This window comes from Lactuca saligna, chromosome 5, assembly GCF_052625555.1.
Source record: "Lactuca saligna cultivar CGN05327 chromosome 5, ASM5262555v1, whole genome shotgun sequence".
NCBI lineage: Eukaryota > Viridiplantae > Streptophyta > Magnoliopsida > Asterales > Asteraceae > Lactuca > Lactuca saligna.
In genome coordinates this window covers 265,842,424-265,856,958 of record NC_136421.1, presented here as the reverse complement: position 1 = coordinate 265,856,958, position 14,535 = coordinate 265,842,424, and the positions used below count along the sequence as shown (strand labels likewise).

Sequence of the window (14,535 nt, the reverse complement as noted above, 5' to 3'; positions counted from 1 at the left end):
AAAACAACAAAATAGTCATTACGCTATTCAAACTTTTTGTCGCAAACCTTCCTTGGTATCTTCACACTTTTCTAGGTAGAATCCATTTCTTGTTAATCACTTATTCCATTAAGACAAAAGTTGTAACTTTCTAGAAACCATGAAATGAGGTCCTTAATGGATAAAGTTTCCGACTTTAGCATCATGCAAGCCTAAACTAAGCACTACACCATAACCTAGATCTAAAAGATGCCAAAATGGAAAAATATGGATGTATAGCTCAAGGAGGGCTTGAGCATGCACTCCTTTCACCCCATAAGGTCCAAAAAACCATCACAAAATCCTTTGGGCCGGAAGTTTTCCAAACTCTATAGAACATATGAAAAAAGAGACCAAAAATGTTGAAATCAACATATTTAGAAGCCAAAAAGCATAAAGTTAGGAACTTCAATACTTACAGAGCACAATAAGGTGACAAAGAAGTAATTACTCGCGAGATCTAGCTTTTGATGCACAAAATCTTCTCGCTTCTTCTCAAAGCTTCACTAAAATACACGAAGAACACCAAAAGGGCATGAGGGGGGCTAGGGTTTCATGTATTAAGGTTTCTTAAGGTTGGTATCTGCAAATGAGAGAAACGTAAGAGTTACCTTTAAATAGTGTCCAAAACCCAAGATTTTAGGGTTGGACTGGTTGCGACAATGCTTCGCGAGACATACATGGTCACGTCGTGACTTAATGATGTGGCACACGCTGCAAACCTCAACAGAATGTGTCATGAACTAGGGTTATACCCAAAACACTCTTTCATATTTTCCCTAAAGTTAATAAATGAACATTTTCGGGAATAGGCGTTACAATATAATGCAATATGATGAGCGCATACATTATGTTTTGCAACCTTGTGAGCTCATACAAACATGCTGGGAGTTTCAATATTTGTCAACGCCTCTTAAGTACACTAAATGTTCGTTACAAGTCCTTCATAGCTTTTTCTTGGGACGTCTTAAAATTTATTCTCTTTTTGTTGTTTGTACATGTAAACGATTTGAAAAGGACAAATAAGCTAATATATATATATATATATATATATATATATATATATATATATATATATATATATATATATATATATATATATATATATTATCAGTAAGATAACATCCACTATTATATGCTACTCTATTTGCTTAAAACGACACATCTTACCAACATCTATCCCTTCGAAGGCTGGCAAAATTACATTTCATCGTTGCGGCATGTCACTATTTCCTCATTTCCTAAAGACCTTTAAAGTTAGATGTCATTGAATATCAGAGACTAGTCAAAAATATTGATGTCATTGTTTGCTCCTGCAATACCAAAGAATGCATGTTATATCCAAAGATTATAGGGAGCGATTGCTTCTAGAATTATCGTCACTTTTATAATCACATCGCATGTATTGACGACATCATGCATTTAGGCATAATGCCTACACCTAATGCATGCAACCGATGCTACCTAACATTCCACCGAACCTATTTCACCTTCACCACACCCAATGATGTGTATTCAAGGTGCGATGAAATGCCCACATCATCCCCACCGCACCATGCGATGATGGTGTATCCTCTATTAATCTGATCTAAAACACTAAAACTAAAACATAGGACACAAGGAAACTATTAGATAACTAGGTTCCTTTTGATGGTGACAAATCTAAATCAATGGCGAAACCACATAGAGTCGTGGCCACCCATACAAATTTAATTTCTTATATATAGTACATATATCATATTATATAAAAAGAAGTTGGGCTTAATATGGCTAATTGCCAATTTTATAATGGTTCTCGTTTATTGTTTCTTATTCCATTTATTAATATTTATTCATCAATCATCACCATCAACTCATCACCATGAGCTTAGTTCATTATTTTTTTTCTTGTTATCCTAATTAATCAATTATTTTCTTATTTTTTTATTTTCATCGTAGATTTCTAATATTATTTTTTGCTATTGAATTAATTATTTGTAGTATTGTATTATATGTAACTTTGTTTGATGTATAAAAATATAAAAGCTTTGTGTGTAACTGAAAATTTTTTGGTTAGTGAATTTTGTTGAACAATTGGTACAAAACAAAAAAGATTACATTCGTTTTTTACACGTAATTTTTTGTGATTAATGAATTTTGGCCTACTCTAAAAAATCAGAATTTCAAACTCGCATGTTCATTTTAATAATACCATAAAAAAGAAAATACCGTCTTTAAACTAATGACCAAACATAATATTTCAACTTCTTCCTTTTTTTTTACCCCAATTTTTTTTTTTATTATTTTTTTTAAAGAAAGCCTTATAATTTTACTTAAGTATATACTAAATTAATAAACAAGTAAATAACCGAGACTATTCCAAATTCTTTTGTTCAAATTATATTTAGATAGTTATAAAGTAAATAAATTATTTGAAAAAATATGAAAACTAAAAGAACAAAAATAATAATAATAAAAGCAATTTTATTTCATTTTTGATTTTTATCTTTTCTATCGTAAACAAGTCTTTTATCATTTTGATTATTTATTTTTTATATTTATAGTTTATTTGTTATTGGTTTAAAAGCTGTAGGCCCACCGTATCATTAAAATGGTTAAGAAAAAGGTTTCAAGTTTCTTGAAAAGACTCTAGCTTGAAGTATTCGTCCAATAGCTTTTTGGCTTGAAAAAACTAATGAAAATGCTTTTAAAAAGCCCCCAATTGTGAATGATATCCGAATCAAGGTAGCCTCCGAGTTGGTTGAGATAGCTCCGAGGTGCCACTATCCTACTCCTAGGAACATGATCCTTACATTTCCAGTATGGGAGAACGGTCAGCTTAGATTGATACAAATAAGGAAACGACGAGGATGTGTTTGGAGAAAGGCGACTTCATTATCGATAGCTTTGCAGGTTTCATAGGGTTTGGTTAAAAAGACACTCCACTTTACCGTATAGATGCCCTAACTAATTTTTAAAATATTTTTATTTGTTAAAATTGCATTGTTATTCGAAAATAACCACTTCACCTCAAAGGGATGACCTAAATTTTGGATATTTTCACAAATAACCACAATTTTTGGAATGAGTGTTTCAGATTTCAATAAATATATAATTTGTTTTTTTTTCTCCATTAAAAATCTATATCTACCAAATTTATAATATGACCAATTTGAAATGTTTAATATAACCAATTTTTTACTCGAATGATACATTTTATGTTATTGTATCATATCTACGTCCAATTTACTATTTACATAAGAAAAAACAATCATTTTCTAATAAATTTTGATACAAATAAGGAAACGGTCAGCTTAGATTGATACAGATAAGGAAACGACGAGGATGTGTTTGGAGAAAGGCGACTTCATTATCGATAGCTTTGCAGGTTTCATAGGGTTTGGTTAAAAAGACACTCCACTTTACCGTATAGATGCCCTAATTAATTTTTAAAATATTTTTATTTGTTAAAATTGTATTGTTATTCGAAAATAACCACTTCACCTCAAAGGGATGACCTAAATTTTGGATATTTTCACAAATAACCACAATTTTTGGAATGAGTGTTTCAGATTTCAATAAATATATAATTTGTTTTTTTTTCTCCATTAAAAATCTATATCTACCAAATTTATAATATGACCAATTTGAAATGTTTAATATAACCAATTTTTTACTCGAATGATACATTTTATGTTATTGTATCATATCTACGTCCAATTTACTATTTACATAAGAAAAAACAATCATTTTCTAATAAATTTTGATTTGTTTATAAGATTTTCAACATTTTCTTCAAATTCCAGAATCATTTTATTTTTATTTTTGTTGTTTCAATCGAAAATCCGAAAACTATAATCCTGAATCAATAATTTAAGTCGGAATTTTGAATCCAAAGCTTACTTTTTTTGTTAAAAAAAGATTTATTATCCGACATAAAGTTAAGCAAATACTCATTTCGAACGTTGTGGTCATTTTAGCAAAAAAAAAAAAGTTATTTCTCCATCTTCATGATTCCAAATGGTTATTTTTGAATATCCCATACGCTCACTTCGAACCGATCTTAAAACCAAGACATGGAACACTAACAATGTTTTGAGTATCTCAAGACTTAGAAACTTTTTTTTATTGTTTTACAAAAAACCACATCTCAATCGATAGACTTTGGGACAAGAAAATTACATATTATATATTATTTAGTTAGCATAAGAAAGTTTTGTGGTAAAAATGTGAAATAAGGAAGTTTTGTGGCCAAAATATGAAACCTCAAAAGATACTATTCCTAATCCAATTGGTTTTACTATATACTATAATTATAATATATTAGTTGTAACCACTTGGGTTGTGGTGCTTTGGTAAGGCATGTGGAAGATATGGTGGATAACCTATTGACTCATGTTCAAATCCTGGCACCACTCAGTCCTTGTGGCAATGAAGGTTCGCCTGCAGTGACTCCAGGGCATGAAGCAAAGCTTTATGTTTGCAGCGGGGGATTAGTCGGTGCGCGAAAACTGACCCGGAAACCCTCGTTAGGGAAGATCCCTTTTCCAAAAAAAAAAAAATATTAGTTGTGTTAAATTAAATATATAAATGAAAGTTGAAAAGACTTAAGATTTGTGAAAAAAAAAAATAATAATAACGAAGAAATCATTGCCATTTTGTTTTGTTAAGGTGGCAGATAAAAAGGTTTACAAATGTAAATGCTCAAATAGTACTAATTTATTTAGTTTCTATCATAAAATAGACAAGAGTCCAACACCCACCTAGAAACCTACCATTCCCCTAACACGTTTTAATGAAGGAATATAATTAATGCTATCGTAGAAAACGAGTGAAGGAAACATACCATATCTCAACGACTGATCGTATATATTTTTTTATTATTTTAATAAGTTTCCTGTTTAATTCAATCTCCCAGATTTTTTTTTTTTTTTTTTTTTTTTTATATATGGCAATCAGGTTTTTGTGTATGTATTAGTTTTTGCATCTTTTTTCTCTCTCCCCTTCTGCACCATATACAGCCCCCAAGTTCGAATCGCAGAAGGTAATATATGATTCTTGGGTACTCATTGATTTCAATTCCTATTTATCTCTGTTGAGTAGTAAGTAATATATGTATATTCGATGATTCATGTTTCCATGAATCTTTAAGCTTCTTGTATTCTTGTGCGAATTCATAGCTAGAGTTTCTTTTGCGGTAAATCTACGTTCATTTGTATGATAATGTGATAATTGTCTGCCGTTTGAACTCTTCATTTTCTAGGACTCCTTAAAACATGATGTTGAATCTGCGCTAATTAACTAGATCTTTTGAATGTTGTATTATGAATAGATGTTACTGTCGACTAGCGAGCTTTCTTGACTTTTAATGTATGACAGATTGACAACTCATATCGAGTTGGAAGCAAGAATACCGTCTTCACTTTATATTTTGATGATTAAAAATATGTATCTGACAGATCATTCTTCCATTTCAGGTCTACTCATAGATTTGCTGGTGTATCTGTCGTTCCCATCCAACAGTTCATCTTCATTCTCTCCATTATCATATATAGTCTAGATCTAGTCCATTAAAATAAAACTGAGAATCCCAGCAAGAGCACGAAAAACGTGTTTTGACCATATCTCTTCAAATCGTTGAAAGTGTTAGAACTTTTTCGGTTAATCGTAGTAAATGGATAGCAGAGAGGGTGTTTTGATGCAACGTTACGAGTTAGGGAAGATGATTGGACATGGGAATTTTGCAAAAGTCTACCATGGAAGGAACCTGGAAACCGGGATGAGTGTTGCAATTAAGATCATAGATAAATCAAAGGTTATGAAAGCCGGAATGATGAAACAAATAAAGAGAGAGATCTCGGTGATGAAATTAGTCAAACACCCGCATATAGTACAGCTCCACGAAGTCATGGCTAGCAAAACCAAGATTTACTTCGTTTTAGAATATGCTAAAGGAGGTGAGCTCTTCGATAAGCTGATTAAAGGGAAGCTGAAAGAAGATGCTGCAAGAAAATACTTTCAGCAGCTCATCAGTGCCATCGGTTTCTGCCATAGCCGGGGAGTTTACCACCGGGATTTGAAACCTGAGAATTTGTTATTAGATGATGAAGGGAATTTGAAGGTTTCAGATTTTGGTTTGAGTGCTTTGGATGAAACCAGGAGGCAAGATGGTTTGCTTCATACAAGTTGTGGTACCCCTTCGTATGTTGCTCCGGAAGTGATCGACCAGAAAGGGTATGATGGGGAAAAATCGGATATTTGGTCTTGTGGGGTGGTATTGTTTGTGCTTTTGGCTGGTTTTCTACCATTTCATGATTCTAACCTCATGGAGATGTATAGAAAGATCACAATGGGAAAATTTAAGTTTCCAAATTCATTCCCTAACGAAGCAAAAAGTTTAGTGTCAAAGATCTTGGATCCAAACCCTGAAACCAGGGTTTCCATTGCTGAAATAATGGAAACCCCGTGGTTTAAAACAGGTTTGGATTCCGAACCACAAAGAACCAACAAAATGGTTTCTGACAATCTGGAAAACCAGCCAGATTCATTTATGAGCTCTTCTTTAGAGAAAATCAACGACTCCACGTATTCAACAGAAGGAACAACGGACATTTTGGAAAAAGATGGTAACTTAAACGCGTTTGATATCATTTCGTTGTCAAGAGGAGTCAACTTGTCGGCATTGTTCTACCGCAATGCCAAAGATGAGAAAGAAGTTAGGTTCATGTCAAGACAGACTCGTGTGGCTATCATTTTGAAGTTGGAAGAAATAGCCAAGAGTTGGAAGTTGAAAATGATGAAAAACAATGGAGTGTTGCTAAAGATGGAAGGATTAGAAGAAGGCGTAAATGGTGGTTTAGCCATTGATTGTGAAATACACGAGATTGCGTCTAATCTTCACCTCATTGAGGTAAAGCGATTGGGAGATGATAGGTTCGGGTTTTGGGAGATTGTAAACGAGCATATAAAACCGGCCCTTTTTGGTGTTTTATAGCAATGATAAAACTAATCGAGTTATGGTTGATGGTTGATAAAATGTAGAATTAACGAAGAGTACTTCATTTGTGTATCCATTTTTTCTGATTTATGGGCTACTAATGCAATGTCTAAGCCACACCATTTATTAAAAAGTTGTTCACATTATAGAATGTAGATATATCATGTATGATATGATTATTTGAAAAGCTAGCCCTCATTGTATAGAATCCATCACAAAAGGTGTGGTTATGTATATTATTTCAACAGGCTTAAAAACCTCAATGTCACTTTACTATCTTTTTACTATTCTAATGTCTAATGTAAATGAAAAGTTGTTTACATTGTTTTTATTTGAAGAAAGTTAGTTACTGGTAGTTTATTTTTTTATTTTTTTTATGTAGTTTATTTTACTATTTTTAGCCTTTTTGTTATTATTGCAATACATATTCTTTCCATACTTTATTTGGGATCGTATCGGGTGTTTTCTCTTTTGCGTAAGGTGTTTTGTAGGTTTTTGGAGTCTCTTTGCGGTTGTGATTAGTTTGTTGTCGAGTTGATGGGTTGTATGGGCTTTCAAGGAGTTACTAGGCTTTACTAGATCTATATAAGAGGTTTTGAGCTTGGTTTGTTGAAGACTTGGATGTGCCACCACCAACACAAAAGACAACAAAGAACCTCAACACCAAAACAAAAAAATTACCAAAATCAAACTCAACCAAATTACCAACAACAAAACCAAAATCAAAGACAAACTCAACACCAAAATCAAAGAAAACTTGAACACAAAGAACCTCTCATAGATATGTCACCGCCTTAGAATTATGAGAGTCCTAACTTACCCCCTCCTAAACAAAATCAACCAAATTACCAACAACCACAACCGCAAAACCAAAACATCCACCAAAACATCCACCAAAACAATCAACCTCAAAAGAATGTTCTTCAAGTTCAACAACATCAAGTCCTTCAACCACAACAACAACCTATTTACCAACAACCTCAAATGTACCAATATCTTATGTACTCACAACAACAATCCATGTACAACCAATACCCTAACTATCAACCCTATCCACCACAAATATACAATCACCAACGATATCCACACCCGCCATAAAAACAACCTCCTAATTACATGCAACAAAATCCTAATCAATCCAACCCTCCTCAAGAGTTGACACTTTTTGGTATGATGTTACTCACACACCTTTTGGTATCCTAATCAATCCAACTCACCGTAAATCCTAATTATAGGGTATGATGTTACACACACACACCTTTTGGTATCATTTATCTCACAAACCATCGAAGGATCGAATTGAAGTCGAGTATCATACATCAACTCACCAAGTTCCATGGTTTATATAGAGAGACCCTCAAAGGAACTTGAAGTCTTTTCATATGATTTGTATTAGTATGTGACCCGAACATGTGACATTAGATGATTTTAAGTTAACTACATTTTCACTTACCATGGAAGATAACGCTAGAGAGTGGTTGTTCAACTTACCACCGAGATCTATCCATACATGAGAAGAGTTGCTCAATGATTTCAATAGCAAGTTCTATCCCATCCCTCAAATATCAAGGCAAAGGAGTGACAAGTTCTCCAAGTGCAAGTTTTGGTTGCGCGAGGTGCACTTTCTGGGGAACCTTGTCAACTAGAACGGTATTTTGGTCGACCCGACCAAAGTGGAGGCCATGATGAGATGGGAGGTTCCAAAGTTTCCATTTGAGATTCAGAGTTTCCTCAGGTTAGCAGGATATTAACGGAGATTCATACATGATTTCTCCAAGCTGATGAAGAAGGTCGTTGTATTTCGTTGGGGGTCTGAGCAGCAGGCGACGTTCGATACATTGAGGCAGAGGTTGTGTGAGGCGCCGATCTTAGCCCTGCCAAAGAGCGTGGAGGATTTTGTAGTGTATTGTGATGCGTCCATCTTGGTTTTGGGCGTAGTATTAATGCAAAGGGGGCACGTCATTGCTTACGCCTCAAGGCAGCAGAAGCCTCACGAGGTGAACTACCCGACGCACGATCTGGAGTTGGGGTGGTTGTTTTTCCCTCAAGATTTGGTGACATTACCTCTATGGGGTCCGTTGTACCATTTACACGGACCACAAGAGCTTGAGGTACCTCATGGATAAGCCAAATCTGAACATGAGCCAGTGTCAGTGGCTAGATGTGATGAATGATTACAACTGTGAGATCATCTACCACCCGGGGAAGGTCAATGTTGTGGCCGATGTGCTCAGCTTCAAGGCAGCCCTAATCAAAGACATTTGCTTGAAGATGACGGTGGTGACTCCGCTTCTGTAGAAGATTCGAGAGGCCCAACAGGAGGCAGTAAAGGAGGAAGACTGGAAGAGTGAGCGCATTGTGGGCCAAATTTCCTCCTTCGAATATGATAGTCGCAGACTATTGACATTACACTGTAGAGTGTGGGTTATGTACACAGGTGGTGTGTACTAGATCCTAATTGAGGAGGCATACAAGTCCAGATTATCCATCCATCCCGGGGCGACGAAGAGGTATAAAGATCTTCGTCCTGATTAATGGTGGCCCTGCATGAAGCAGGATGTATCCTGGTACGTTCAAAGGTGCTTGATCTGTACGAAGGTCAAGGCCGAGCACCAGAGGCCTCACGGCAAGACGTAACTGTTGGATATCCTTGTGTGGAAATAGGAGGATATCACTATGGATTTCATCATGAAGCTTCCCAGGACCGCACGGGGAGTGGATTTGATTTAGGTCATCGTGGATCAGTTCACTAAGAGTGCCTATTTCATCTTGATCCAGGAGAGCATTTCGGCCGAAAAGTTGGCTGGCATCTACATCAGAGAGGTAGTAGCTCGACACGGAGTGCTAGTTTCCGTAATTTCTGACTGAGACGTGCGATTTAATTCCAGATTATGGAAGAAATTTCATGATGAGTTGGGTACTTGTCTGCATTTTAGCACAACTTTTCACCCCCAGACGGATGGTCAGCGTGAGCGGACCTTCCATACCTTGGAGGACATGATGTGGGCATAACTACTAGACTTCGGTGGTAGCTGGGATACCTACCTTCCATTGGCAGAGTTTTCTTACAATAATAGCTACCACGCGAGCATTGACCGTTCTCCTTTTGAGATGATTTTATTGGATTAAGTGTCTAATCTTGTAACTATTTTAGTATGTATTTGATTTGATTATGAGAATGGTCATTTTGGGTTGCCTTCACTCATGCAACTTGATTGGATGACATAAGGAGAGAGAATAGAATTTATTATATGAATAATAAATTGGTACTCGAAAATGGTTTTATTAATATATTACAAGATTAATATATTATTTGGAAATCATATTATTTAATTAGTATTGATCAGAAATTAATTTGGAATTAATTTAGTGGTCAAAAGAGACCTATTAAATAATTGGGGGATTGTTATGCAAATCATTGATAGTTACATAAATGGGCTGATAGACTCCATAGAGTGGAGTGGATGAAATCCTATAGGGAAGCCCTATAGATATCGTCCATGGGCTCTAAGGAAGGAGTTAATGGGCTACTTGTTGCCTAAGTTAGGTATTAGGGTTTCCATCTAAAAACCCTAGCAGCCACAGCTATATATAGGACCCCATACAAGGGGATTTTCGGCTTAAGCATTCAAGAAACAAAACCATAGCCGAAATCCTTCTCTCCCAAGTCATCATCCTTGCATTGAGTGTTTGTGACTCCATTAGAGTTGCAACACTTGGGGCACTAGGATTTCAAAAGTCAAGATCAAGAAGGATTAAACTTGTTATTGCTACATAACAAGAGAGGTAAAGGTTCTAACCCTAATCATATGTGATTTTCGAAATATATATGCTAGTTATAGGGTTATTGCTTTGGCATTCATAGTTATATGTTCAAATTAGAAACACCTAGATCCAAAGCAATGATGTTATACTCATAACCCAACAGCTTTATGGGATGAAGTGCAGAACCATGATATGCTGGGGTGAGGTTGGCCAGAGGGTCATGGGGAATACTGAAGTGGTACTCAAGATGACGTACATGATCCAATAGGTCTGGAGTAGGCTTCAGACTGCTCAGAGTCGGCAGAAAATATATGCAAATAAGTGTCGTTCAAACCTGGAGTTTCAGGTAGGAGATATGATCCTCCTAAAGGTGTCACCTTGGAAAGGTGTCATCCGGTTCAGGAAGCGGGGCAAGCTGGGCCCCAAGTACATTGGTTCTTTTAGGGTTATAGCCCGGGTGGGCAAGGTGGCGTATAGGCTGGATCTTCCAGCCGAGCTTAGTCAGATCCATAACACCTTTCATGTCTCCCAGCTGCGGAAGTGCTTGGTCGATGACTCTGCAGTAGTTCTACTAGAGGATATTCAGGTGGATGACAGCCTGAACTACATCAAGGGACTGGTAGCAATCCTCGACAGGAAGACGAAGGATCCGAGGAAAAAAAGGTTCAAGTTAGTGAAGGTGTAATGGCAGCACTGCAAGGACTCAGAATGGACTTGGGAGCCGGAGGATGAGATGAGGGAGCACTACCCCGAGCTAGTCCTAAACGCAGAAGACTTGGAGGACGAAGTCTAAAATAAGTGGGGGAGATTTGTAACGCCCGGATCCTGGTATGTAATTTAAATTAAATTATTCATTTTTTCAAAGGGACTTGACAAGTAGTAGGCCCAAACTCGTCGAGTAGGAATGGAATTTAGACGCGAGACTTGAAGTCTACTCGACGATTTGAGAGCCTCAACTGGATAAGTAGGGCTGCTAGAGTGAAACCCTAGTTTTCAGTGTTTTACACCCTATTTAAGGACCTTAACACTTTATTGTGGCCTCCCTCATCGCCTCCCTCAGTCCAACAAAACCCTAATTCGTGATCTTGAGCCTTTTGAGTGTGTGTGAGTGATAAGAGGGTGATTCTTTGGTATTTCCTTGAATGAGTGGAAGTTAGAAGTGCTTGGTTGAAGGAAGAAGATTTGGATCCAGAGATTTCTTTGTCAAAGCAGCCTTATTGAGGTATAAAGTCTATACCTTGACTATTCATTTACTAGATCTCTTCATGGAGTGGTTTAGTGTCACACCCCCAAACCAAGGATGGCGGAAACGTCTGGGGGTGGAGGACTTCATGTACAGTATCACAACAACGTGTATAATAGTGCTCAAAGTAAAAACAACCACCATAAATATAATTGCAAAAGTTACACCAAAGTATATGTTTACATGTTTCAAAAGCAATTACATTATGATGACAAAATAAATTGTTGACGGTTTAGCGTCCCATCCTCAAAGCGATGAAGTTTTCCTGTTTCACTGATTTCCTGAGAATACAAGTAGTTTTAAAGTGTGTCAACACAAAGGTTGGTGAGTTCATAAGAGTTTTGTTTGAAGTAGAAACCGTTTTTCCTTGTAAAATCGATTTAGTTTGATTTCCAGAAAATCCAATATTTTCTTAGTTAAGTATGAATAGAAATAATCCTACATGATGCTATAATGAACCCTAGAGTAATCCGTAGAGTTCATCTATAATCGTCCAACATATAAAGTTATATAAGACTTAACTTAGATAAAACGTTGAATATAGTGGGTCTGCCCTAGGTCCACAACCCAACGAGGAACAGGAGATGAGGCGGGCACCACCAATTCTAGGCCAATCAAGACTAAATTCTTATATGACTCAACATATACGCTCAGCGACTATAGTTGAAGTCTAACAATTTTAGAGGATGTGTAGTTTTAATATCATACTAGCTTTGTATAGAGACCCGGTACTTCGTATTTGTACCCATAGAGATAAAAGGTGATTTTAAATCGACATAAAACTCATTTAGGTTTTAAAAATAAAATCCCGTAAACTTATGGATTGTTCCCTATGTGAGCCGTTATAATCATACTATGACTATGTGAACCTGCCACGACGTTCTCAGTGTCGCGAAAAATGAAATGACATTTGTCACCCGTAGACCTGCAGGTCCAACTGTAGCTAGCAGCAAGGTGTGGGGTGTCAATCCCAATATAGATCTATATACAAGTATCACGTTCTCCCTCAAGGAGATTTTGATTATAACTACCAGGAATTATATCCCGCACTCGGACGTACGGGGAGATAGAGAGATAGAGATCGAAAAAATAGAGAAACTCACAATATAGGATAACAAGTTTACGATAATTGTGTGTGAATATAAATATTTCTTGTATGAATGTACCTTTCTTGTACGAGTGCGTAGAGTGATGTATCATAAACTATACCTATTATAGTTTATCTAAAATGTATGTACTATGTATGAACCCTTTTTATGGAAATGTAACTAGTGTTGTGAATTTATCAAAACATAGATTAACTTTCGTGAAATGTGTGCGAATAGAAATCTTTCTTGTATGAATGTACCCTTCTTGTACGAGTGCGTAGAGTGATATATCATAAACTATACCTGTTATAGTTTATCTAAAATGTTTGTAATATGTATGAATTCTTTTATGAAAATATATTAGTATTGTGAATTTATCAAACTATACCTCATATAGTCTAATAATACATGTTCCAAAATGAATGAATAATATTTAATATTTAATATGAATGTCTTAATTCCAGTTCATAATGATAAACTAACATGGAAACACATTCAAATATTAGAACTTATGATTATACACTTTGCTCAACATAATACAAAGTGTTATGATATTTACATGCTGTTGGCTAACTTTAGCCATTCTGCCCTGTATTTGGAAAAATCATAGAAAAATCATACGAAGTCGAAAACTAGATCCGTAAATTTTGAGAGTTCACAAAATGTGTCTAGTTTGCTCATAAATTTTATCTCAATTTATAATGACCTCTAACTTGGGTGAAAAAGTCCAAAATCACAGACTGGTCCGGATTGTTGTTTGAAATGATAGGCAGTTTTGTAAAAATCACCATAAATTGTAGAAAAATCGTATGGAGATGTGCAAGTAGCCATTTTAAAGCTAAAAACTCGAACTATTTTCACCTTGTACAGTTTTGAAAACAAAAATGTTTAAGATGCCCAAGACAGTCCGTGAATGGAGTTGAACTTTTCTGATGAAGGCTGTTAGAAAAATCTAGTTATATTCTTAGTGTTTTAACTTGTATTCCCCCCCTGAAAACTTGAGAAATCATGAAAATGTAGGGGTATGAACTCACCTTGAGTGATTTCAGTAGATGATTGTTGAAGAATGGAAGTGTTTAATTCAAGAACACTTGGAGATGCCTTGAAGGTTTTTCGAGAATTAAGTGTGGAAGAACACTTGAATCCAGCCTTGGATCTCGAAAATTTGTGTAGAAGAGTTTGAGAGAAAAAGTGATGTTTGTTACTTAGTGGAACGAGAGAAATGAGAGAAAATGAGGAGTGTGGTTGATTGTTCCAGCTCAAAAACGTGGGAGTGAGTGAAATTTGAGTGTAAGGGAACATTGAAGTGACATAGGTAAGGTGGGGAGGTATGGCTGGTCATAGAGTGGGTGTGGGGTGGTTGATTGTGACTTTGATTTTTTTTTTTTTTTTTTTTTTAACTTGCAGGGCACAATGGAATATATTACTCCTATACAGGAAATTGA

The 14,535-nt window shown here is 35.8% G+C and overlaps 1 protein-coding gene across 1 annotated transcript; it reads left to right on the top strand.

Moving 5' to 3' along the window:
• Positions 1-4,906: 4,906 nt before the first annotated feature.
• Positions 4,907-7,314, top strand: LOC145047702 (CBL-interacting protein kinase 18-like). Its single transcript, XM_078996041.1, has 2 exons — positions 4,907-5,041; positions 5,475-7,314. Exon 2 carries the CDS (start codon positions 5,672-5,674, stop codon positions 6,989-6,991), a length of 1,320 nt encoding a protein of 439 aa, XP_078852167.1. The 5' UTR covers positions 4,907-5,041; positions 5,475-5,671; the 3' UTR covers positions 6,992-7,314.
• The last annotated feature ends 7,221 nt before the right edge of the window (positions 7,315-14,535 follow it).

Excerpts from the sequence above, each read along its gene's own strand:
- LOC145047702 (XM_078996041.1), top strand. The coding sequence starts at position 5,672 with ATGGATAGCAGAGAGGGTGTTTTGATGCAACGTTACGAGTTAGGGAAG.